This window comes from Carettochelys insculpta, chromosome 1 (genome assembly GCF_033958435.1).
Source record: "Carettochelys insculpta isolate YL-2023 chromosome 1, ASM3395843v1, whole genome shotgun sequence".
Lineage (NCBI taxonomy): Eukaryota > Metazoa > Chordata > Testudines > Carettochelyidae > Carettochelys > Carettochelys insculpta.
In genome coordinates this window covers 177259997-177286189 of record NC_134137.1, presented here as the reverse complement: position 1 = coordinate 177286189, position 26193 = coordinate 177259997, and the positions used below count along the sequence as shown (strand labels likewise).

General features: G+C 43.7%; 2 protein-coding genes across 8 annotated transcripts in view; one reads left to right on the top strand and one right to left on the bottom strand.

Moving 5' to 3' along the window:
* TTC3 (tetratricopeptide repeat domain 3) overlaps positions 1–18740 on the top strand; it is a 150077-nt gene extending 131337 nt beyond the window's left edge. For 4 of the 5 annotated variants that reach the window (XM_074996150.1, XM_074996167.1, XM_074996140.1 and 1 more), the window contains 8 exons: positions 2844–2944; positions 3952–4045; positions 4851–4952; positions 10599–11008; positions 13157–13283; positions 13432–13656; positions 15869–15961; positions 16869–18740. In XM_074996150.1, the coding sequence (XP_074852251.1) occupies positions 2844–2944; positions 3952–4045; positions 4851–4952; positions 10599–11008; positions 13157–13283; positions 13432–13656; positions 15869–15961; positions 16869–16976 (1260 nt within the window). In that variant the 3' untranslated portion in view covers positions 16977–18740. Of the gene's footprint in view, positions 1–2843; positions 2945–3951; positions 4046–4850; positions 4953–10598; positions 11009–13156; positions 13284–13431; positions 13657–15868; positions 15962–16055; positions 16124–16868 lie in introns of all 5 variants that reach the window. The other variant, XM_074996159.1, reaches the window with a different exon arrangement.
* Positions 1–26193, bottom strand: part of VPS26C (VPS26 endosomal protein sorting factor C) — a 75857-nt gene that overhangs the window by 13759 nt on the left and 35905 nt on the right. Inside the window, exon 8 of one of the 3 annotated variants that reach the window (XM_074996189.1) lies at positions 11097–12831. The exons of the other annotated variants lie outside the window; for them this stretch is intronic. Coding sequence (XP_074852290.1) covers positions 12743–12831 — 89 coding nt within the window. The 3' untranslated portion in view covers positions 11097–12742. Of the gene's footprint in view, positions 1–11096; positions 12832–26193 lie in introns of those variants that run through there. 3 annotated transcript variants of the gene reach the window in all.

Below are 26193 nucleotides of genomic sequence, written 5' to 3'. Positions count from 1 at the left end.
CTTGATTCACTGCATGGTGTTCCACCAAGCAGCTAGCTCCCCTTCAAGTGCCTATACCTGTCATACTAGAATACTTACTGGACCTCAAGAGAGGCGGGCTCTCCCTCTCCCCGTTGAAGGTCCATCTCGCCGCTATATCGGCTTTTCGGCATGAAGAGGAAGGGCCCACGGCGTTTGCCCATCCTATTGTTACCAGGTTCCTGAAGGGGCTGGTAAACCTGTACCCCCCTTGGAAACCGCTTGGACCTGGTGCTCAGCGCGCTAACGGGACCACCCTTTGAACCCTTAGCCACGGTTTCCCTCCGTCTCCTTACGATAAAGACAACCTTCCTTCTTGCAATCACGTCAGCTCGCAGGGTGAGTGAGCTCGCAGCAGTTATGGCAACGCCACCCTGCACGGTATTCTCAAAGGAGGCAGTAACCTTATGGCTGCACCCAGCCTTTGTTCCAAAAGCTTCTTCAGAGTTCCATCTTAACGAACCTATAGTGTTACCCTCGTTTTACCCGAAGCCTCATAGCTCCAGCAAGGAGGCACTGCTGGACATGAGGAGGGTGTTGGCCTTCTACATAGACAGAACTAAGTCCTTCCGGAAAACGGACAGACTCTTAGTCTCTCTCGCTCCCAGGTCAAAAGGAGAAGGTCTCTCTTCACAGAGAATCTCAAAGCACATTGTGTCCTGCATAAAGATGTGCTACGAACTTCGAAAGACTCCTTTACTGGCCCCGCCTAGGGCTCATTCCACCCGGGCGGTGGCGGCATCAACAGCCTTTTTCAAGAGCATCGCGCTAAAAGACATCTGCAGAGCGGCGACCTGGTCATCCTATGACACCTTCGCCAAGCATTATGCCCTACACCGGGTATTCCAAGAGGATACCCGCCTCTCGACAGCGGTCCTTTCGGGGGCAAGCTGCACATAACCCGATTACCCACTCCTTTCTTGGGTTACTGCTGGGTAGTCACCCATCGTGGAGCACCCACGGGGACACTCTAGGAAGAAAGAAGTTACTCACCATAGTAACGATGGTTCTTCGAGATGTGTCCCCGTGGGTGCTCCACCACCCGTCCATCCTCCCCGCTTCGGATCTCTGTTTGGTGTTTTTCAGGAGCATCCGAGGCGGTTGGTCAAGGAACTGGCGGGGACCGGATTGCGCACGTGGCCGGGAGCGCGCAGGGGAGCAGCGCGCGCGGGCGCATGCGTGGTCCAGCAGAAACTGCTGGAAAGATCTGATCTGCGGCACCGGGGCGAGCCCGACACCTATCGTGGAGCACCCACGGGGACACATTTCGAAGAACCATCATTAGTACAGTGAGTAATTTCTCTATCTGTTATGCTTAGATCTCGATTATCTTACGCATTACAAGGATAATTTTCTGACCTTTGATAATCACAGGAGACACCCATCCTACTTAATTTACTCCTTCCAAAGATCCTATTAACGACAGGTGACTCTCCCCAACTCCGCCTTTTCTTCTCTTCCCCTCCCTACTATGCGTATATATGCCCTGGATTCTTATTTTTGCTCCACATCTCAAGAAGTGGGTCTTACCCATCAAAACTTACCACCTAATAAATAAAATTGTTAATCTTTAAGGTACTACCGGACTGCCCGTTTTTTGTGAAGCTACATACTAATATGGCTACTCCTCTGACACTATAGTTTCTTTTAGTGGGAATTAAAAAAATTATTCTTTTATTAATTATTGATTTTTGAAAAGGATTTTCGGCACATCTGTTGCTAGTAGAATTAGAATATAGATCCTTTTGAATAGTTCATTCAAAGCTGGTATCTTTTAAATAGGACTCCCCCTGAGGTGAGTGATTTCCTCTAAAACTGGTCTGTTTTCTCTATGTTCAGAATGTCTTGAACTTTCTTGAATAAAAGAGATTGTAACTTTTCCTGTAAGGAAGTTTTTGATTTTCAGCTTTGCTTGTGATTGCAAGAGATATGTTAAAAAAGGTGGTCCTCATTGAGCTAGAAGTCTGTGTATCTTTCCTGAAATAGATAAATAGGGTTTTTTAATCAAAAATAATGCACAATATCAAGGTAACCTGTTTTCAAAGGGTGACGATGGAAAGAGTTTCTCTATTTATGAAAGTTTTAATTCTCAACAGATTGTTTACAGCCACTTGAGAGAGATTAAGTTCTCGCACACATTTCTGCCACTGCATTTTAACATGGCTTGAAATACCTCACTACAGGGATGTTCTAGTCCTGGGGTGTCCAGTGAGCTACCTGTTCATCATATGTGGTGAATCAGGCACTGGGACATGGCAAAATGTGGCTAAGCAGAGCCGCACATGTAGAGTGCCCCTCCACCTGCTGCATGCATGCACTTGCCTACTTTGTGGGATGTGTGTGTGGCAGCAGTGGCAGAGGCCCCCTGCAGCAGTTTCCCCGGCACAGCTCCAGCCAGCCACGGCCCAGCTTGGCTTCTGCTGCCCTAGCCCAGCCATGTCCCTGAGGGCCTTGGTCTGGAGCAGTGCGGCTCTTGCAACCCTGGCTCCAGTGGCAGTGGCTCTGATGAGTTGCTGGGATGTACAGCTAGGCAGCCCCCTAGCCCTCTGCTGGGTTTCTAGGGGAGGGCATTCATAGGGGGGGAGAGGGTGACTTGTGGTGCATATGCAAGTATCATAACCCACAAGTGTGGCGATCCTTGAATTATTATTGGACTTTACAGTTCTAGTCTTAGGCCTTCCCTGAGCAGAAATGTATTTCATTGCATGACAAAACCCCGATTATTTTGATCAGATTGAGGCTGAATTAGTAATTCACTTTGCGGCATGTACTAAGGAAAATGCTTGTACTGTGTGTCTTTTTTTAATCAGTGAATTTAATTTTAGGTGTCAGTACTTGAAAACTGGAAGAACACTGAAGTATGCAAGTTATGCAGCGTAGCTGCAAATGCAGAAACAAATCTTAAATTCCTGAAGTTAATGACCAGGTATGCATTTAATACACCACTAGAATTTGTATAAGGATTACAAAATCAAAACGTAATACACATCTTTATAGAGAACATTGTCACTAATTTATCTACAATTGCATTTTATTCGAGATACTATATTTTTACATATGCAGATTGAAATTGTGTATAATCTGTTTACTTTCCTGTTCCTGTTGTTTTCTCTCGCTAAGGAGGACTTTTTTTAATTTGTTTAATGGAAGGGTACATTTCTCCTGGAGATAACAGGTATTCACATCACTAGCTGCACTGATTTCTTCAGTTAAGTGCCATCGTTTTTCAGACGGCTAAATATGTTTTTGGAGTATAATACCACCACCTCTAAGAACATGTTTTTGATGCTTTCCATCAGATTTTACAGGCTTGAAAAATTAAGTTCTTAAAGTTTAGAAAGGCAAAGTGGCATTTATTAACTTGAATTGCATCACTTGTAAAGAAAAATAAATTTGTCTTGGTGGTTAGCATTCACTTTCTTGAGTAGCCCCCATGTGAAAAATCCAGAGTAAAGGACTTTCTGACTCTATCAGTTTTCTGGTTTATGTATGGTGGTTCAAGCAGCTGAAACCTGCCCACATTTTCCTCCCTTTGACAGTAAGAGTAAGGGAGAATTAATAGGAAGTGGACCAAGGCTGATGACCATGGTGGAGGTCTGTTTCTGCATGTGAGGAGAGAAAGCTGGCACTGACTCAAGGGCCTTTCTCCTCCCTGCCCAGCTTCTTCTCCAGTTCTTGGGTCACCCTTAGCAATCTGAGAGTTGCTTAAGGGTTTTTACTTTCCAAGACTGGCCAGCTTCTAAGGGTTAAATTAGTAGAAAGACACTGTTACTCTAATTTGGTAAAAGCCTGTTTGACTGAAGTTTTCTGTTATGATTTATATGGGAGGGGAAGGAGATTATTACACTTTTGGGTAAGAGTTTTCTCTGTTAAATTGAGTTTGTAAGTGATTTTGTATTGCATTATTTTGAACTGAAATTTGAAATATTTTAGTGGTTCCATGTCAGCGTTACCTCAGTTGAAGTCACAGATTGATTCTTGGGAAACATTTATTTCACGTATCGAGAAGGAAAAGGAAAAAGTAGAAGTAAGTCTGTTTTCCAAACATATTTTTCTGTACTACAAGAGTCCTCCTTGATTATTTCATCTTCCCAAAAAAGGAATTGTGATGTGTCTAATCTGTTAAACAAAACAATATTTATATCTTTGGCTTTACATATGGAGCGTAAATTGTTAGTTTGAAAATACTTTAACAATCATATTTGCATTTATAGTGAATTATTTAATATAGATCTCAAAAAGCTATTCTTGATATATTTTCTTTAAGGAATAGCTTCTAAGAGCTCTGATGAGGTATACATACCTGTGCTTTTATGGCACGATAGGAACTCAGCAGAGCTCCATGTGGGTTAGGGGTTTTCAAATTAAGCCTCTTTGACTTCATGCAAGCCCAGGTGTTGGTTTACACAGGCATCCTTGCAGACTAAAGTCTCTCATCCACAGGCCAAAAAGATAACCACCTTTTTGCATTATCTTACCAAGTCCACATATCTTATGATGTCTTCTGTTGTGTTTGGGATGGGATATGGAAAATAAACAAGAAGGTCATTTAAAACAGAAAAAATCCTAGGAAGCTCAACAACTGGTGGGGGTACACATAGCTGGATAAAAATTGTCTCAGTAATCCTAAATCTGTAAAATTGATGAATGTATCTTTGTATGGTCAGATTTTCAATCTCTATAGTAACATAAAAGAGAAAATCAAGCTTTTAGGTAGCTTTAATTCCATATGTTAGGTCTTTGGCCTCTATTAATAAAATGTAGTAATGTTAATTGATACTTTGAGTTTTTAAATGGCTGATGGGTTTTGGTTTCTTTGTCCTTGTCTGTAGTCTCAGTATGAAGAGAAAATTCACTTGGTGAAAAATGGTGCACACCTAAATGATCTCTCTAAAGTTCAGGTTGCTGATCTTCAGCCTCCTCCCACCATTTCAGTAAGTATCTCAAAGCTGTTCTGCTTTGTTTTTTGTTCCATAAGTAGCAAATGAAACCACTAAGTTCTTTGAGGTCTTGTCGGCCTGAATCCCACCGTAGGTACACTTGTGCTTCGTGCATTTGAGACTGTAGGGTTGTTTTTTTTTTTTTAAATAAACATGTTGGTGCATTTTTGTATGAGGGCTGAAAGGGTGGGTAGCAGAGATCCTCGTTTAGTTCCCTTTTGGTGCCCAGTAGGAGGAGATGGAACTTAGCAAGTGTCTGATTTGGCACTCTCTTTAGAGTTCGTAAAACTGTTTTTAACCAACCTCAAAGAAATCACCATCTTCTCATTCTTATGGAATTGGATGCTCAGAAAAAGGGAAAAGATCACCAGTGAGCAGCTCCCATGTTCAGGACGGCAAGGTGCTACATATGAACTGCATGGCAGACTGCAAACCTTCAGGATTCAAACACTGCTTTTCCTGTGAGAAATTGATTTGTATCAAAGACAGAGGTGCACATCATATCTGGTATGAGGCAGTGAAACCTCACCAGCACTGCTGACTTCAACTATGTCAGTGTTATTGAAGTTGTCTGCAGCTACAGCATGGGCATAGCAGACATTTGTCCTCACTGCTGGATATTGACCAAGGCATCTGGCTGCTGGACCTGCTACAAGTTTCCATTGAACAGCATAGTGAGCTCTTGAGCTCCCCTCTGTACACAGCCTTCCAAAAGTACAAGTTCCAGCTTCGGCCACACTGCTTTTCTTCCCAAGGTGGAGTCCACTTTCCACAGGGGCTGGGAGATCTTCCTGCCAGTCCTTTGTCTGAGGCCCCACACATAAGTGGGGAGAGATGCTTCCAGATATTGCATGTGAGATAGGCCTTGGCCTTTTAGCTAGACCAGCCTGAGTCGCTCTGGAAATCTACCGAAATGTTTGAAGTAAATGTGGAGGTCACACAATCTCCAGACAGACAATTTCAAATTGAATCACCTCATGTATCCACGCCTGCTATGGCCTAGCTGGCATTCCCTAGCGTACAGTCATGAGAACCCATTTGACCAGGGCACAGGCTTTTTCAGCAGTGTTTCTGGCTCAGTTCCTGGTCCAGGACATCTGTCAGCTATATGGTCACTGGTGCACACATTCACTGTATACTATGCCATCATCATTATGGAATGAACATGATTAAGCACTTGGAGAAGAAAAGACTGTTACCTGTTCCATAGTTCATGTTCTTCAATATGTGTCACTCATGTCTATTCCGCATCCTGCCCTCCTTCCTCACTGATGCAGTTTCTGGTGACAAGAAACTGAGGATGGGAGGAGCATGCAGCACCCCTTATACTGTGCCATAGAACTGCCGCTGCTGGAGTTGCTACCCCTACAGGAAAAACTTGCAGCACTGGTGCACAAGGTAAGTCCAGGCACCTACTGTGGAATGGATGAGCAACACATCTCGAAGAACACATTATAGAAAAGGTAACTGTCTTTTCTTTTCCCAATATTTCCTAATCCAGAAGGCCCACAGAGATCTCTGGAATCTCAACAAGTGTCTACAGAAAGTCAATTTCCTCCATATTCTCCTTGGCCGCCATCATCCCGCCCTGGTTCAAGGAAACTGGTATGAACTGAAGGGTGAATACTTCCACATGCTGCTATTTCCAGTCACAGATGGTTTCTTTGGTTTATGGTGCGGGCTCACTTACTGCCAATTTACTGTTCACCAGTTGCATGGCGGTAGTGGTGTCCTACCTCAGGCACTGCAGTGTCCAGATTTACACTTACTTCGATGGTTTGTTGCTCAAGAGCAGCTCCAGGTCCCAGGATCTTGGCTGAGCAAGGAGCATCTGGGCAATCTCCAGACTCAAGGATCACAGAGCCCAGAGGAGGTGCAGTTGCACATAAACCACTCTGAGCTCCCTCATTTTTATTTGTCTTGCAGGTTCTTTCTGCTGCACATTGGGCAAGATAGTGCAAGTCCTAAGGGACCGCATAGTCTTGATGTTCAACATCAGGAGGGGTGGGAGGGAGATGACTCATCATCTCTGTGCCCGGAAGTGTTCCTTCTCTGTGATTTCTGCATCAGCCACAATACTGACCCTGCTCCCCACCGGGAAGCAGGTTACCATCCAGGGATTGGCAGTATTCTAGCAGATCACCTCAGCAAGAGTGTCTCTTATCATAAGTGGCATGTGTCATCCTCCAGAGATGTGGGTTTCCCCTTGTGAACCTGTTCACCACCCGGCAGAACAGGCACTGCTACCAGTTTTGGGATTGGCAGGGGCTCCCTTTCTGAGATGACTCTGCCACAGTACAAGGGTCTGATGTACACACTTCTGCAATCACTCAACAGCTGGGACGTAGTTCAGATCAAACAGAGCAATTGCCTCAGCGTGGCCTTGCCTGCACTGGTTTGGTACGCTCAAGAGCACAGCACTGTATCTGCCGTGGTCCCTCCCCAACTACTCAGATCTGTTGCAGCAGGAACCCAGTCATCTCCTGCCTCCCCATCTCTCATCTCTGCATCTCTCAGCCTGGGGGCATCATGGTTAAGCATGAAAGAACATACCTGTTCAGAGGATGTCTCACAGGTCCTGCTGGGAAGCCAGAAGCCGTCCCCAAGACTGACATACTGACAAAGTGGATGAGGTTCTCCCACCGGGTATCAGAGCAAGGTGTCTTGCCCAAACCTTCTTCAGTGCAGTCCATGCTCAAATATTTGCTGCAACTCAGGAACTCAGAGCTGGCACATTCCTCCATTCGAGTACATCTGAGTCCATCTCCGTTTTGTGACCTAGTCTGGGCAGACTGTCTTCTCCAATGACAGGGGAGTGAAATTCCTGCAGGGCTCACTTTCCTGTTTGTTCTGGAAAGTTCCATTTCTGCAGGGAGAGACGATCGTGAGCCCCAGAGGAGAGATCAGTGTTCTGACCTTGGAAGACGTGCACAGCACCTTGGAACAAAAAGTTACGGGTGTATTTTCAAAATGTTACAACTGAACGGTCAATTAATACAACTTTGAAACTAATCTGCTATTGCCTGGGGCACTCACCATTGTACAGGAAACAGGAGGATGTCCATGCAGGTCGCCCAGAACATATGGATGGGAAAGATGACTGGCATTACGACCTGAGAGGTCACATCCAGTTGCAGAGGCAGCTAGCCAGAGCGACGACCTTCCCTCACCCAGCAGAAGCGGCTCTATTCCCTGCCCAGGCCTGGCTTGTGGAGAAAGAGGCTGAACGAGCTGAAAAATTTGAGGTGTGGGGGAGGAGCAGTGTGGGAACCAGAGCCGGCATGTCACCTGGCCGGGCTGAGCAGAGCAGGCCCTGGGATGCTTTGTCCTTGCAAATACCTGGGTCTCAGGGGCGAGGCAATGACCTGTCACCCAATTCTGGTGTTCATATTTTTGAGATTGTTCTATATAATCATTCAGATCTTTTTTTAACAAAACCCAAATGTTTGTGTTACTTTAGCACCTAAGGGCCTCAATAATGGAGCATGGCGAATGTTCCCTCTAATCTTTTTCATCTATGTATAGATTTATTTTTCCATCCACGTGTGAAATAAATTATCTGCACTGAGGCATGTGTAAATGTGAACCACCAGTAGAAATAAACATACCCTAGCTGTGGGTGCTCTGCTAATCAGCTGGTTGGCATTTGAATCTCTTCTGAGTGGCCACCCACGCACTCAGCTTACAGGGAACACTGACCAGGGCCCCATTTTCGTAAGAGCTGTACAAACAAATTCACATGTACATAACAGGTATTATAAGTCTAATTCTAGAACATCAGATTGGCCATACTGAGTCAGACCAGCTGTCCATCTAGTTCAGGGGTCAGCAACCAAAACAGCAAGAACAGCCATTTTTTTTTCCAATTTGGTAAAAAATTTGTAATTCAAGGGCCACAATGCATGTGAATACAAGATGGTCCCTATTAAATAACATCAAGCCACACTTTCTATAACTTCTATTTTAAGAACAGTGCACATGCAATGATGTGATACATGTTTACTGCAGGACATTCACAAACATTTTCTGTGCTCTCACACTTACGTGTGGGTGTGTGTACCACTATCTTGCTGACTTTCACTCCCAAACCTACTTTAATTATGCCAATTTTACTTCATGTTTAATTTGTTTTCTTTCTTAAAATGTGTATTGTCCATCACAGCAGGAATGCCACAAGCTTCCTTTTCAAAAATCAAGACTTTATTAGCAATATGATCAAAAACACAGATATAGTGTCATATCCCACAATGCACTGCATGTATTAAAGGGGACGTTATCCTGCATTTTGCATTCCTGTATTGTTTGCTGTTGAGTTATGAGTTGTTCATTTTGGGGCTTTTAGAGATTCACCAGTTATTGAAAATAATCAGGAAGTTGATTTTTTTTACTTGGTAATTGTATCATTGGGAGCCACAAAGAAGTCCTTAAAGAGTCACGTGGCTTGGGAGCCGCAGGTGGCAGACCCCTGATCTAGTCCAATATCCAACAGTGACTAGTGCCAGATGTTTTAGAAGGAACAGAACAGAGCAACTTTTCATGATGCAGACTCATCTGGTTCAAGCTTTTGGGACACCCAGATCATGACATATCACAAATCATATTGTTTTGCTTTTGGTATTCACAGAGGAGTAACTTACTCAAATGGTGTTTCCACTAATTTGATTCATTGGGTCTACATGTGGAGTATGGCTCTACTCATGAGTAAGTGGGGCACAGTTGTATTCTAAGGCTAAGTCTAGACTGCAGGCTTTTGTCAACAGAACTTCCGTCAATAGAAGTTTTGTTGACAGAGCGCATGTCCAGACTGCAGATCTGTCAGCAGAGATCTTCTAGTTGGGAGCATTCTGTCGAATCCTTGTGCACCTCGTTCCTTGACAGGGGTTTTTCCAACATTTGGCCCCATCTGGATGGGCCAAATGTCAGAAAAGCCTCTCCTGACAAAATTGTCAGAAAAAAAAATTTAGCAAATCGCAATGCACAATTTGCTTACCTTCTGCTGAGAGTTCCCTGCAGTCTAGATGCAGCCTCAGTGAGGATAAGCATATCCTTTCCTAAAGAGGCCAGTGATGAAAATAAATTCTAACCCTGCAGGGCCTTTCAGGATGGTGAATTTTTCTATATAAAAATGTAAATATATTCCTTAAAATTAAAAACACAAGGGAAAAAAAACCAAACCCACTTTTATATGGCTCTGACTGACAGCTTTCTTCCCTGCCATCTTGCAGTCTTTAACAACGAAATGCCTCATAGCTCCTTTCAAAACATTTTTTCTGTAAAACCATGACTAGCCAGGCCCTATTTTTGTAGCTAACCCATGAGAACTCTCTGTAACTTAAAATAACAGTAAGGCGCTGTAAGGTTTGCATTTGCGTGCATGTTATATTACGTTTGGAGCAAATGTCATCTGTAGGTACTGCATGATTACGATAGAGGATATGATTTTGCATGTGCGCTATAAAAGCACTGAAAGGGTAAGTAAGGTCAAGATGAAGTGTCGTTTTTTACTATGCATTTTCTTCTTACCTACTCAAATTAAGTAGAAGCCTGTCCATGAAGTAGCAGTAGCTTTAACATGTTTGAAAACAGTACTTGACTAATATTTTAATTACTCTTCATCTTTGTGGGGGAACTTTTTTGTAGGTAATGCAAAGCAGTCCTCCTATTAGTGATCCAGCTATCTTAATGTGTTCATCTCCAAATTTACTTCCTGCATTTTCAAGCTCTAAAGATCAAAGTCCAGTGCGTTCCACAATCACTGTACATGCTGGAAATAAAACAGCAGGTAAAAGTCCTAAGTCTCGTTTTGCAAAGAATGGATCGATGAAACTACCCTCTGAAACTTCAGAAGCATCATACCCTGACCAATTCCCAGTAGTCCAGCCTTCAGGGATTTCTGGAATTACTGCTCAGAACCTCCAGTCAAACCAAAGACAGCTAGATAAACCATCATCAGGTACACAGCTGGGAGCTGTTCCAAACAAGAAGGTGCTTTCAAAAGCACTTGATAATATCATGGAGCATCTGGCAGCCATATTTCCACACTACACAAGGTATTACTGTTTGAAAAGTTTTTTTTTCTTGTTTTTTTTTTTACTTCTGTCAACATATTCTGAGTTTCTTGAGAGGGAGTCACCTCATACTTTGAGCTGGGAGCAGGATACATACTTGGGTGATTTTCTTTCTATTGGGGGTCTTGTATCTTCCCATTAATCTTGTAAAACATTCATCTGGAGGAGGATTCTCTGCAGGTACCTGTGACTAACATTTATTATTATTTGAGTCTAATGGAGTTAGGACTGGGGCTCCATACTTGATGAGACATGCATGAGGGAACCCACCCTGATGTGACCTAATTGCTTTGACATACAATAGAGAGGATCCCCCTTTAAACTTCACAAGGTGAGACTGCATTGTGGCATTTTGGTTACACCTAGCCACAGTGCTCCAGATTATGGAATTTATGCATGCTGTTACCTCCAAATCCTGACAAAAGGTGGTATGTCCATCGCACTACAGTAGGGTCACAACATTCGTGAACCTAAGGTTCGCAAATTCCATTCTTTGTGAGCAGCTGCTTCCCTGGGGCTCCGGGTCATGGAGCACTGGCAGCCCCCGCTTCCCCCAGGCTCTGGGTAGGAGCCCTAGCAGCTCGGCTCCCATCAGGGAGTGGCTGCCATACAGTGTTCACAAAATTCAGCATTCGCAAGGGTTCTCAACATGGAACACTTGCAAATGTTGAGACCCTACTATACCAACTTCCTTTCCTCTCTTATTAAATGAGAAAATTCTCTGAACAGTACCCTTTTATTATTGATAGAAAATCACGGTTCCACTGTTAGGCACATGTTAGGAAATGCCAGAATTAATGTTGTTTGCTTGTGTTTCTACATGGACAATTAAAAATAATGTAAGATGTAACATTTTAGAACACCATGCAGTGCTATCCAGATTTCTATACAATTGCTACTGCACATGTCACTTATATTAAAATAGTTAGCAGTCAGGCAACATACAACTCATGAAGTATACACTGAAGAAGTAATAGCAAAATATCCTGTTTGTGGCACTTAGGCTACCTAAACTTGCAGCCCTCAGTTTTAGAATTGCTTACCTCTACATTAGTTAGTCTTCTCTCAAAGGTAGTGATCTGTTCCCTGCAAACATACTGGTGTAAGTATAAAAGCCTGAATAAATGTTGCAAGAGGTACAAAATTTCCTATTATATTGTAATTGAAGAACAGATTGTAATCGTGTAATTTGTAGAGGCAAAGTAAAGAAAACAGTAATGCAACCTTGGTATTCTTGCAAATAGACTTTTAATTGTGCAATGAATAAGGCTGTCTTTATTTTTATTTAGATTAACCACATAGACTATTTTTTCATAGAATAACAAAAGTTTGCCGAATAAGCATTAAACCGTTTACATACGATTAGGTATGCTACAAGGACAGTGAAAATTTATAAAATCCCTTGAGTTTTCTCTCAAAAAAGTAAGATTTTTCTGCTAGGAAGAAACCCAAGAAGGCTATTTCAGCTGACTGTTTTTAAATTGTTGAATTTAACCTGCAAGGCAGCTGGGCTTGGTAAACAGCTGTTGAGTACAAACATGTTTTTATGGATGTGGAAGTTTCAGTGCCAACTGGGTATGATTTTTTTTTTTAAATCACCTATGAAGTTCTGCTTTGAAGTCTTTAGCTTGATATTTCTGCAGCCTGGTGTCTTCCATGCTTTTGAGTTGTATGGGCTAGTCCCTTCCTGTCCGCAGTTTTCCAGAGCAGTTCATTTCAGTAAGACAGCCCCAGCTGATGGCATCTCCCCCCATAACTTGCTACCAAATCTTCTCTGACATAGCAAGAGTTCATATTTTCCTTCTCTAGATGAGGCAAAAAGGATTGTGTCAGTGACCTTGCTCCACCTCTACCATAGCAAGTCTGTCCCATAAACAAAAGCTACATCTGTGCAGCTCTGCATATGTGAGACGGCATTTTCAGGATCTTCAGACAGCAGATAATGCTCAGTCTATTCTCTGACAGGATATGAGGCTCAAAATCAGGATGGTGGGTAGGGGAGCAAGGAGCCTGATAAGTTGGTCTGAAGAGACCTAACTCCAGTGCAGAAAAGCCACTTTTTACTGCAACTGTGCTGATCGAATCATAATGCAAACTGTTGTAAAACTGATTTTTTTGTTCCCCTTATAGTTTTGAGCTTACTGACTTTATCAAAAAAGTACAAATTAAAAATGGAAACAAACTTTCAGGATTGAGCTCAGATGAAATCCTTACCAGAGTAACAGAACTCATCCTAGACCATCAAAACAATAAAAAGGTACGGTTTCTTTGCTGTGAATTCCACATGGCAAGTGTCTGACTTTTTGCACCATAATTGATGAAAACAGTGAAAAGAATGCAGAATGTTATTTAGGAAAGTCATGGTATAATGCTTAGCAATAATTTCCTTTTCAATACCGCTGTAGTCTCCAACCTCAGCAAAGAGAACTGAGAACCCAGCATCCTGTGCTTCAGTAGGACAGACTGGAGCAAAGCCTGCTGCAGGAAATGCATCTAGCCCAACCAAGGCAAGGCTTTCGTATAAAGCTGCCATAAACAAAACAACTCTGTCATCACAGCCAACCCACCAACCATGGAGACTTGTTGGAGGAGCATCACCATCAAAATGGACAAAATCAAATGATTCTGCTGTAAGTTTTCTTTACTTTTCCCCTAGTTTATGAAATATGAAAATACACAAGAGGGCAAATTTTACGATGTACTATTTCAATAAGTAAGTTATATTTTAAAAGAAATTTAAGAGATCGCAAACTTTATTTTAGAAAAGGAAACCCGTATTCATTTTGTTTACTATTGCTCTTAGAAGGTATTTTATAATGTGTCTTAGATCAGCTCTTTATGCACTACAGAAATTAATAAGACTGCTTGTGAGTACTTGGCACCAAATGCAGCACAGCAATGTTTATACACTCAACAGATGGAATGAAGGGTGCCTTTTATCCACTGCTTTTTGTTTCAGGCCAGTGGTCTCCAATCTTTTTAAGCCCAAGATCACTTCTTGAATTTAAGGGCAACCCAGGCGCTACGCTGCCTCCTCCATGAGGCCCTGCCCCTTCCATCCCCTGCTCTCGCCTACTCAGTTTCCTCCATCCTCTCTCACTCTAACCAGGTTGGGGTTCAGGCTCTAGGCTGGGGTCAAAGGGTACACAGTGTGGAAGGGGCTTCAAGATGAGCCCGGGGCAGGGGTTGAAGTGCACAGGTGGGTGATAGATGCAAGCTCTGGGAAACAGATGGACTACATACAGAAGGGGGATCTGGGCTGGGGCAGTGTTGGGGTGTAGGAGAGGGTGTGGATGCTGACTCAGAGGGGCTCAGGTGTGGTACGTGGTGTGCAGGAGGTATTTGGTGTGGACCTTAAAGGCGGGGGGGGGAGAGTGCAGGAGGCAATTTGTAGTGCTGGGTACAGGAGGGGGCTGACAACACTTATCACCCTATGGCCCCCAGTTGCTGGTGCAGTGAGTCTAAGGCAGGCTTCCTGCTGCTCCTGGAAGCAGGAGCACTACAGTTTTGAAGTGGAGGTGCTGAGCTGTGCCCCTCCATGCTCCCTATTGTTGAGGCCGGCAAGGTTGACAGCAGGGCCAGACCACGGGGCCAGCAGTGGAGCCCTTGGGTATGGTGGCAGGGCAGGACCCTGGGGTGTGGCAGTAAAACTGGTCCATTTCAGAGCCCTCCAGCAGCGGCAGTCCTAATGGCCGCATCACAGGCAGCAGAGGTGTGGAACTGGGACTATCTGCACATAACCTATGGTACTACAGCAGCCCCTGTACCCTTTCTATCTGTGGTTATGCTTAGAGGGGGCCATTTTGCCCCATGGGCAGAACACATGGCTCTGTGTACTGCCTCTTTCTGCCAGCACCTCCCCCTCAGCTCACACTGGCCAGAGTTTTCTGTTCCTGGCCAATGGGAACTGCAGAGGCAGGAGATTGTGCTTGCAGGCAGGACTAGCATGCCAAGGCCTCTGACATGGGGCTGCACTGACCACTTCTAGCAGTATGCCAGCTCAGCACCCTCACCAGAGACCAACTGGGAGTCTTCCCAGTATCTACCAGTCAGTTGGGATTGGCTTACAATGCTTAAAGCAGTGATCCCCAACTGGTCAATGTTCTGAGCGTTCCCTGCTCTTCAGAGCAAGGAGTCGGAAAGTCTCTCGTGATTTTGTTCCTGGCTGTGCCCCTAGTGTGCTGCTGCAGGACTTCTGACAGTACCAATACACTCATCTGTAAAAGGTGATATCTTCCCCCTTTTGATGTTGAAAATTAACAAGTGCACTGAAATACTCAAATAAAATACTGTTTTTCTAGCCTCTGCTTTTAGAAGACTAATGTGTCTAACAATGGTAGGTAGGTGTAAGTGTTTTAGGATTTAGTTTGTAGGTGATTGAGATGGCAGAACATGATTTATCTGAGCTGTTTGTAGGAGACAGTTACCAAAATATAGAAATCAAAAAGGGTGATGAGATTCCTGACCTCTTTCAATCACTGTACTTTGCCTTTTCCTAATAATTTCATTGCTCTGTCTGTGAAAGTATTACTTAATGAAGTCTCAGGTTCAGTAGCATCACTTGGGTTAACAGCTTATTGGCTTAGAAACACTATTGTTCTGTTGGCTTTTAAAAAAGATAGGAATGGGTTTGTTACAATAGGCCATAAGCTCTTCAGGGAAGGATCTATGCCTGTTTTACATTTGGACAGCATGCAGCCTGCTGGGGGTGCCGCTGGAAAAAAAATCTTCATTGTTTCCCTCATGTCTAATGTGTTACAACTAGATGAATAAACCTGATAAATTGTTTTAAAGTAGTTGTTAACCTTCAAATAATTTAAAATGTATTTGATGCATCTCTAGACCTCTGATGATGATCCCTGCATAATATGCCATGAGGAACTAAGCCAGGAAGATGTGTGTGTGCTAGAATGTGGACACAGTTTTCACAGACGAGTAAGGATTAATCATTTCTTTTTATAGTCTCACACTATTTACCTGTGAGTCTTTTGACCCTACCTATCTAATTCAAATATATTTTGTTATACAGTTTTCTCCTTTTCAAAAAAGCCCCTGGTTTTATACAGGTAGGACCTGACTGGTGCCAGATCGTGGGAGGTCAGTATCATCTAGCAGCACTACCAACATGTCCACCATTTCTGGGCTCTTAAGACATTTATGGGTCAATTAGAGCTAAATAACTGCACAGAACAGAGTCAGGACTGGTAGATGCAAACAAACTTTATGGGGCCATGGGCAACTTGGCCACACCTATCTTAAGTGGTCATCCAGCTAACAAAAATCATGCCAGATTACGGATGTTGCTGGATGAGAGAATTCCAGATTGGAGAGGTTCAACCTGTAGTATTTAGTATTTGATGTTAAAGTAGCAATTCGTGCATTGTTTTTATTTTATTCTTTGCTCATACTCATGTTTGAGAATACTCCTTTATTTTCAATTGGGAAAGCTCTCTTATATTTTAGTAAGTTTGACACTAAAATGTTTCTGTTCAAAGTATAGGTATAGATGAGAACAGCTGCATCTATAGTAAGTTCTTATGCTAAAGAAGAATCAACTAATGCTAATTAACTACTGATCTGTATGAATTTATTAAAGCTGATGATTGAAAAGCTGTTTACTTGGTTATTCTTTTTAAGTTAAACAAAAGTAACTGTATAATTGGTATATGTTGTAAATGGCATAACGGAAAGAGGTTAGATTTTTTACAAAGCATTTTAACTTAAGATTTAATGCTTTGCAAACTACTTGTTTGTAAATAATCCACTTTTGATATTGATTATTAACTTAGCTGAAATTAAGTAAACGGTTTCTGACAGTTGTTTTGCCATCTTTTATTTACAGTGTATTGGAACCTGGCTTAAAACACAAAGTACATGCCCAACATGTCGTGTTCATGCTCTATTACCTGAAGATTTCCCTAAGCTTCCAGGACGAAAACGACATGTTTAAACCTTGCCTTGCTATTAATATTTAGATTAGCAATTCATGTTAGTAACTGCAAATAATCTTTGTAATAAATGTGTGTGTGTAATGTGCTACTTGGAAACAAGGGCAAAATGTGGTTCTGTTAGTGAAATTCTGGCTTCAATGACAATAATAGGAGTTTTGTCATTGAAGCCAGAATTTCACTAAGTGTGGTAGTCCATGAGAATCAATTAAACAGCATTTGGAGTATTAAAATTAACTTTTTTTTTTATTACTGACCAAATGAATGTGGGTATTTAATGTACCTGACACTATCTTGAAGAGTTTTACATGATTATCTGGTTCCATACATTTAAAGTGAACAAACTGTATATCCAAGGTGCATAAGGGCACAATAGCGGGCATGTTTTATTTCAGAGAGATACCCAAGCCAGTAGGCCTCCAACTATACCTTCAAACAAAGACCTCAGTGCTTCAAAAGAGTGATCTCTCTTGGGAAGTCAAACAAATGTATATAATTATGTAAACAGTGGTTGGGATACTATGCAGAAATATAACATTTAGGACCTAAACAGTACCAGTGTCTTTTTATTCAAGTACTCTACCTTTAAAAGGTCTCTGTCAGATACAGTTTGATCCCAAATTTAACATTTGTAAAAACTTGTCTTTAAAAATACTTCAGTTGATGTTTGCAGGCAAAAAAAATCAAAATTCAGTAAGTGTATTTAACATTCTACTAAAGAATTGGAACAAACATTACAATTTTCTTCAGCGTACAAAACAAATACCACTTCATTTCAGTCAGTCAAAATAGATTAAACAGCTTGATAGTGAAAACCATGCTCTTTTAAAAACTTTAGTTTTAATTAGCTGTGGTGTTCATCAGGTATTTTTAAAATGATTTTATTGAAATTAAAATTAGTAAGTTTCCTATGTGTACACAAAGTAATGATTGTAATTAAAGAATTCAAATCAACTTCAGAATCCCTCTGATCACTTTTCTTCTGCTAACATTTCCACACAAACCCTCTTTTGTGTAAATCACAATAGTATTTTTAATTCAGCTAGTCTTATGTTTTGAGTAACTATTACTATTGTGTTAATCTTTTCAGACTGTAAACATCCAATGATTGATTTAGTCACCATCATGTTTTTTATTCTAACAATGCATGCAGTTTGAAATAAAAATCAAAGATCTCATTTTTGTCTAACTGGAAATACTTTAAGATGAAGCAAGTGTCACTATTTAAATTGACATTGTATTCTCTGTGTGGTCACTATCTTCTTTTTTGTTTCCTAGTATGTATGGGGTAAATGTATCCAAAAAAAATTTTTATTGACCCAGTCTAAAACCTTTATATGAACTAAGTTTGGTGCTTGTCTTTTTGAATGGTGTCCTCACTCAAATTCTTGCATTTGGAGTACTTTTCAAAACATCTGCTCAGAAGGCCTGTACTGGCCTAGTATTTCACATTAGTCACAGAGCCTTTTCTTGGTTTTCAAAATCACTACTGGTTAAGAGATAAGAAAAGCTCTGTTAATGGCTGAATAACTTGTCCCACTTACCTGAAGATCAAAACTGAATGACATACATACCACTAAACATTTCAGATTTTCAAAATGCCAGGAGTAGTAAGGTTGACTGGTTACATGAAATAAAATGTTTAACAATCTGCTCCTGCACCCATCCTTTTTATACTTCCTTTAATTTTTACATCTCTTGTAACCAATTTAGTATGTTTAATGTTAGAGGCTTGTGATCAACTAAAATGAATTGTAAATATAAAATGTGTGGTTTGTTTAATGAGTGCTTTACGTCTGTAATTATCAAATTAAGTTATTACTTCTGCTGATTTAGGAAGTCACATTTTACCTAAATATAACTTCAGATTTCCTGGCTCAGGGAGTGTCCTCTTTCCCACTCACAACTGTGCTGTAAAATGAATTGGATACCCTAGGTTTCAGATTCTCATAGGTGATACTGATGTGAAAGTATGGGGTCAGGGAGATCAACTCAAGTCCTTAGAAATCAGAATATCCTTGGGAAACATTACAGCTATAGTTATATCTTAACTACTCTTCTTTGGCCGAGATCTAGTAATACACGGAATGTTGTGGGGGCCCATACCCTCACCTCCAAGCAACAAGAAAGCAAAGAGTGAGGCAGAGCCAACCACTTTTTTTTTTTTAAAAAAAAAACCACCACCCTGATTTTGAGACAGTTTGGGCTGTATCCACTTTCTGCCCCATACTTATGCCTCATGAGAACAGCTGCTTAGGCTATGTCTTCACCAAACCTAATCCAGTATGCAATTTTAGCTATGCTAATTGCATCGCTAAAATTGATTTATTTGCCGTTAACTTCCCTGTCTGTCCACATGACAGAAGGGAGCATTTCTCCCTTTGACTTGCCTTATTCCTTGCCCCTCATGCTGAGTACAGGGGCCAGTGTTGACCACTGGGTGTGTCATTTCACTTGTGTGAAATGAAACCCCAGTCAGTCAAATAACCCCATTGTGAGAATGTCCCAATAGAAGGGGAGCCTGAAATTGGTATCTGTCTTTCAGCCCCTCATCCCCACCCAGGCTGGCTAGTATCCACATATTTTTGGAAAGAGTTATAATCACACATAGCTATACTTAATGGGTCTGGATCAATTTTGAACACAAAGGATTTCTCACTTACCTGCCTGTAATGCCAAGATGATGCAGTTGCATAACGAATGGCGAGTCCCTTTATGTGCCTGCCTGACACATTTGTGTGATACTGTGGAGTCAGCTTCTGAAGGTGTGTTTCTGTGCCTCCAGCAGAAAACTCCCTCCTTCGGGCTGAGCTCTTTTTATGGCAGAATGTGGCTTGAAAGCTCAATTCTCTAATGGGTTGCTCCTTGAAACTTGCCTAGAGATGCTGCAATATTGGGGGGGGTGGGGGCGGATATTGAGCCTAATAGAGGCTCTCACCATACTATTAAGGAATCTTAACTGCACATGGAAATTCATATGGACATCATCTTGAAGAACAAAACTGACTGTAATATAAAAGAGCCATTCTCTACCTGGACCATCTGTCCTCAGCCATCCCACTCAGGGTGACCTTCCAACAGTTACTATCTTGCTTGGAGGTAGGTATTAAGAGGCCTGTTTAAACAGCAAATCCTCCCTCATGGGTGAAAGAGAATTTAGCTTCTGATGATTTTTAACACTGCTTACTCATTAACATGAATTCCCTTAACGAAGGGAATGTCTGCTTTTGCCTTTTTTGGATTTAGAGTGAGAGTGAAGGCTGGCTGCTCGGAGCAGAAGGACGTAACTCATGCACCAAGGCTACACTGTCTGTGCTGCCACTTGAATTGGGCTCAAGGCTTTATGGTCTTTTCTGTTGGTACAGTAAGGGGTTAGAGGTCAGTTCAGCTTCTGGGAAGTCACTGCTGTATGACAACAAATCAAAGTTAGATTACATAAAAAACACAGCAATCTAGAAACTGAACTGCCACCGTGGTCATACATCACTTCTTTTAAAAAACATGAATTGCCAGCACTGGGCTGCCCCAGTTCCATAGGTAAGATGTTACCTGTTAGCTAGGACTAAGGAGCAAATGTGGGTAGCAGAGTTTTTTTCTCCATGGTTGGAATCTGAAAAAACTGCTCTGCCTCAGCTGAGGAATAGGAACTAAAATTGAGAGGTGCTCCCTTCGGTGGTTATTGTATCTCAAAGCCGCAGAGTAAGGGTTGGTGGGCTGTGAGCAGCCAAGGCCCAGTTCAATCTCTTACCTTCTGAAGTAGCTCAAAAATAGGGAACTGTATGGGCTTTCTCCCTGCTGCTCTTGGGCCTGCTCTGCCATGAAAGAGCAGGAGGGAGCAAATGCAGCTTGCATGATGTAAACCAGTGTTCCCCAGATGATAACAGGCTGGAGAGGACTGGCACCTATCCAAAAATCGAGTGCTGGCTCACCAGGCTTGCTCCTATCCCACAAGTAGAAAGGCGGGATGTAGTACTTGGGTTGGAATGTCCTAGAAACACTACAGAACCCACATGAACATCCACACAGACCAAGCATAGTCATTTAGATGGGGACTGGGGAGAGGTCTAGACCCAGAATATTATTGCAGCAATTAAATGCCTTAAGATATGCGTACAACGAGAAGCAGGATGTTCTGGCTTTTAATACAGCAGCGGTCACAACACGTATACACAGCGAGAGTGAGATGAACACTAAGGATGCGCGTTAATGATTCTGCACGATGAGTGCTACCTCTGTGCTAGTGGGGAGCAGTCTTTCTAAAGATCCACATCATGCAAACCTGGCCATTTTACCTGAGCATGCCCAACCTCCTCTCAGCTCCAATACAGTAGCACCCACAAGCACCTTCTGCAGCTGTAGTATCAGACTCTCAAGGTGGCAAGTCTGAAGCTCAGTGTGAAAACCCAGCAACACTGGCTGACACTTGGGAACAGCAGCACTCTGAAGTCTTGCAAACTGTGTAGTCGTTACCACCAAGATCCTGGCCCATTTCTCCCTGCTGCTTCCTGGTGACTGAACAGTCACACTGTGCCTGTGGTCACCATGCCTTCCACAGGAACAGCAATATCCAACTACTGCCAGCAAGATACATCACAACTCAACTAGTCATTGCATATGCTTTACCTAACCCCTGATTCATTGTTTAAAAATTTCTTGCAGCTCGGGGCAGGCTAAGCACAGGCCAGATCTGGCCCAACACTGACCCACAAAAACTGGTCAATGGGAGCTGTCTGGGCTGTGCCTGCAGGGCTGGAAACTGCCTAGGGTAAACACCTGCCAGCAACAGCCTGCACCATGGGACCCCACGCCATCTCGCCCTCCAGCTCCCTGCCCCAGGTCATAACCCAAATCCCTGAACCTTTTCTCCTGTCCCTGCTCCAGCTCACAACCCCTTCTCCTTTTTTCACCCAAACTCCATCCCAGACCTTGCACCACCTCTATTAATAAAATAGAGGCATATGGCCCTTGCCTTCTCTCCAAGTTTTTTAAATGCCCCCTCCCCTCATGTTGCCTTGAGGAGGCAGCCCTTGCACATATCCTCTGCTGGAGCATTACTCCCTCTCTTGTAAGGATTATCTGAAACCCAGCGAAGTAACTGTCACGCTGGAAATAACCACTTGTCTGCGTAAACTAACCTTAGTACAGGGAGGCATAGAGCTCCCCACAGTGCATCGTTACCTCTGAACGTAACACTTGAGGATGATTCAGTGCAAATACTTCCCTAAGCTCATATCTCAAGTCCTTCAAGAGTGAATTAATTCTTCTGAAAGGTGACACTAAAGAAACATTTACACTGACTCAGTGACCAAGCTATACGTAAGAATGTGTGTGGATTTTCGTTAAACAAAACCTGTGTTCTTCACTGTACCAACACACACACCACAATCACAAGCAACACCTTTTTTTTTCCCCTAAAAGGAAGCCACAAATTCTCAATATCTACCCAGCAATACTCCTAGATATATTTGTCAGCAGTACAGATAGTGATTACCAAAATAAAGAGAAGTTACTCACCTGTGTAGTAACGATGGTTCTTCGAGATGTGTCCCCGTGGGTGCTCCACAGTAGGTGTCGGGCTCACCCCGGCGGCGCAGCTCAGAAAATCTTCAGCAGTCTCCGTCGGGTCGCGCATGCGCCGATGCGCGTCGGCTCTTTGCGCGGTTACGGTCACGTGCGCGATCCGGTCCCCGCCAGTTCCTGATCAACCGCTCCGGACGCCCCTGAAAAAACACACAAAGAGAGCTCCGAAGTGGGGAGGAACGGGTGGGTAGTGGAGCACCCACGGGGACACATCTCGAAGAACCATCGTTACTACACAAGTGAGTAACTTCTTTCTTCTTCGAGTGGTCCCCGTGGGTGCTCCACAGTAGGTGACTACCCAGCAGTAACCCCCCCCAAAAAAGGAGGTGGGTACCCGATTTATGCGCAGCTTGACTGTGAAAGGACTGCTGTTGACAGGCGTGTATCCTCATCAAGCATCCTGTGCATGGCGAAGGTGTCATAGGAAGACCACGTTGCCTCTCTGCAGATATCTCTCAGCGCGATGCCTTTGAAGAAGGCCGTTGACGCCGCCATCGCCCTAGTAGAGTGGGCTCTTGGCGGAACTGGCAGAGTCGTCTTGCAAATCTCCTAACACAGTCGTATGCAAGACACAATGTGATTTGAAGTCCTCTGTGAAGATAGCGCTTCTCCTTTTGACCTGAATGCAATGGACACCAGGAGTCTGTCTGTTTTCCGGAAAGGTTTAGTTCTATCGATGTAGAAAGCCAGTGCCCTTCTTATGTCAAGTAAGTGCAACCGTGCCTCTTCATTTGAGTTGTGAGGCTTAGGATAGAACGAGGGCAGCACTATTGGTTCGTTGATATGAAAGTCTGAAGAGACCTTCGGAACGAAGACTGGGTGTAATTGTAAGACCACCGCTTCTTTTGAGAAGATTGTGCAGGGTGGTGTGGACATTATGGCCACGAGCTCACTCACTCTGCGAGCTGACATGATTGCCAGGAGGAAAGTCGTTTTAATAGTAAGTAGTCAAAGGGGGACCATAGCCAATGGTTCAAAGGGCGGTCCCAAGAGGGTGTGTAGAACTAGGTCTAAACTCCATGACGGCGGTATTGGTTTCCGAGGGGGGTACAGATTCACCAACCCCTTTAGGAAATGCGAGACAACAGGATGGGCAAATGTGGTTGATCCATCCTCTTCATGCCGAAACGCTGATATAGCCGCCAGATGCACCTTTATAGAGGATAGCGAAAGTCCATTTTGTTTGAGTTGTAGCAAATAATCCAGAATCGTAGGTATGGTGGCGTCCTGGGGTATTAGTTGCCTGGAGGAACACCATTTGGAAAAACGCAACCATTTGTGCTGATAAGTCTTTCTGGTGGAAGTTCTCCGACTACATTCAAGGACTTGTTGTACTCCCTCTGAGCACGTAGTCTCTAAGGCGCTTAGCCATGCTTGTAGCCGAAGTCTCTTCAGGTGCAGGTGCAGTATTGACCCCCGAGCCTGAGTGAGAACGTCCAGTACTGTTGGTAGGGGAAATGGCTGATGTTGAGCCATGCGCAAGAGCAATGGGAACCACTGTTGCCGGTCCCAGGTTGGGACTATGAGTATCATGCGTGCTCTCCCCCTTCTGGCCTTCTCCAAGACCTTGTGTATAAGTGTCGTGGGAGGGAACGCATAAAGTAGAGGGCCCTTCCATGGGATCATGAAGGCGTCTCCCAAAGACTCCTGTCCCATGCCTGCTCTGGAGCAGTACTGGGGACATTTCTTGTTTTCTCGGGTGGAGAACAAGTCGATTTGGGGAAAAACCCCATCTGCGGAACACTTGGTGAAGTAGGTCTGGACGGATCTGCCACTCGTGAGTGGGCGCAAAGTGTCTGCTGAGTTGGTCCGCCTTGACATTGTGGACCCCCGGTAGGTACGAAGCCTTTATGGATTATATTGTTGGCGATGCACAAGTTCCAGAGTCGGACCGCCTCCGCACAAAGCGTACGAGACCTGGCTCCCCCGTCTGTTTATATAAAACATGGTGGTGGTGGTGTCGGCATTCACGCCAACTATTTTTCCGCGCAGATAATTGTGAAAATGCCTGCACGCATTGAACACTGCCCTGAGCTCTAATATGTTTATGTGCAGTGTCTTCTCCGCTGGGGACCATAATCTTTGAGTGGTTTTGTTGTCCATGTGAGCCCCCCATCCCATATGGGAGGCATCTGGTGTAATGAACACAGTAATTTGCGGTTGGCAGAAGGGCACCCCTGTTAGGAGATTCTTGGGGTTTCCCCACCATGTTAGTGAGCTTCGTGCCTCTGTTGTAAGCGACACCCTCTTGTGGATGGTGTGGATTGAGGGTTTGTATATGATTGCCAACCAATGCTGCAATCCTCGCATATGCAGCCTGGCGTTTTGCACCACAAATGTGGTGGTTGCCATATGCCCCAACAGTTGTAAGCACATGAAAACTGGAACAGTGGGGCTGTATGTTAGTAGTTGTACGAGAGATTCGATGGCACGAAAACAAGCCTCGGGTAAATACACCCTTGACGTGACTGAGTCTATCCAAGCCCCTATAAACTCTATATTTTGCGTGGGGTCGGTCTTTGACTTTGAGAAATTGATGATGAGGCCCAGTGAGGTAAATGTGTTTGTGATGATCTGTATCATCCATAATACCTCCGCCTGGGAAGTTCCCTCTAGCAGGCAATCGTCCAGGTACGGGAAAATGAAAACTCCGTCTGTGTAGGTATGCCGACACCACCGCTAAGGTCTTGGTGAAGACTCTGGGTGCTGGAGTGTGTCCGAATGGGAGGACTCTGTACTGGAAATGACCTGTGCCCACAAGGAACCGGAGGAAACGCCTGTGGGCTGGATGAATTGCGATATGAAAATACGCATCCTGTAAGTCGAGGGCTGCAAACCAATCGCCATGGTCTAGTGCCGTGATTATTGAAGCCATCATAGTCATTTTGAAGCGCTGTTTGCGTAGGTACTGGTTCAGTGCGCGTAGATCCAAAATGGGTCTCCACCCTCCTGTCTTCTTTTCTGTCAGGAAATACCTGGAGTAGAACCCTTTGCCTTGAAATTGTTCTGGTACTCTCTCCACCGCCCCTATGAATAGGAGGTGGTCCACCTCCCGCCTTAATTCCGGTAGGTGAGAGGGGTCTCTGAGAAGGGGTGCGGTGGGAGGATTTGGTGGAGGTAAAGACTGGAAGGGGATCGTGTATCCCGTGTTTACAGTCTCCAATACCCACTTGTCCGACGTGATGCTTTTCCATTGTGGGTAAAATGGCTTGAGTCGGTGATGGAACATGTACTGAGATTGGCACTGAGGTACGGTCTTGGCTTCGCGGCCCTCGACATACCCGTCAAACTTGCTGTCTTGCACTTTGCCCCGCGGAGGCGTTGCCCTGCTGAGGCTGGCGCCTAGGGCCCTTATAATGTGTTTGTTGATGACATCCCTGATCATACCCCCGTTGAAATTGGGTAAGTTACTGTTGGTAACCATAGCGGCGTTGCTAAGGATAAAATTTCTTCCTTCTGAACGGTGGGGTATATATCCCCAAAGTCCGAAGCGTCACTCTGGAATCTTTGCTCGAGTGTAGGACTGAGTCGGTCGATTCAGCAAACAATTTTATTTTGTCGAAGGGGAGGTCTGCAATTTTGACCTGTAACTCCTTTGGAATGCCGGATGTGTGAAGCCATGACTCTCTCTGCATTACC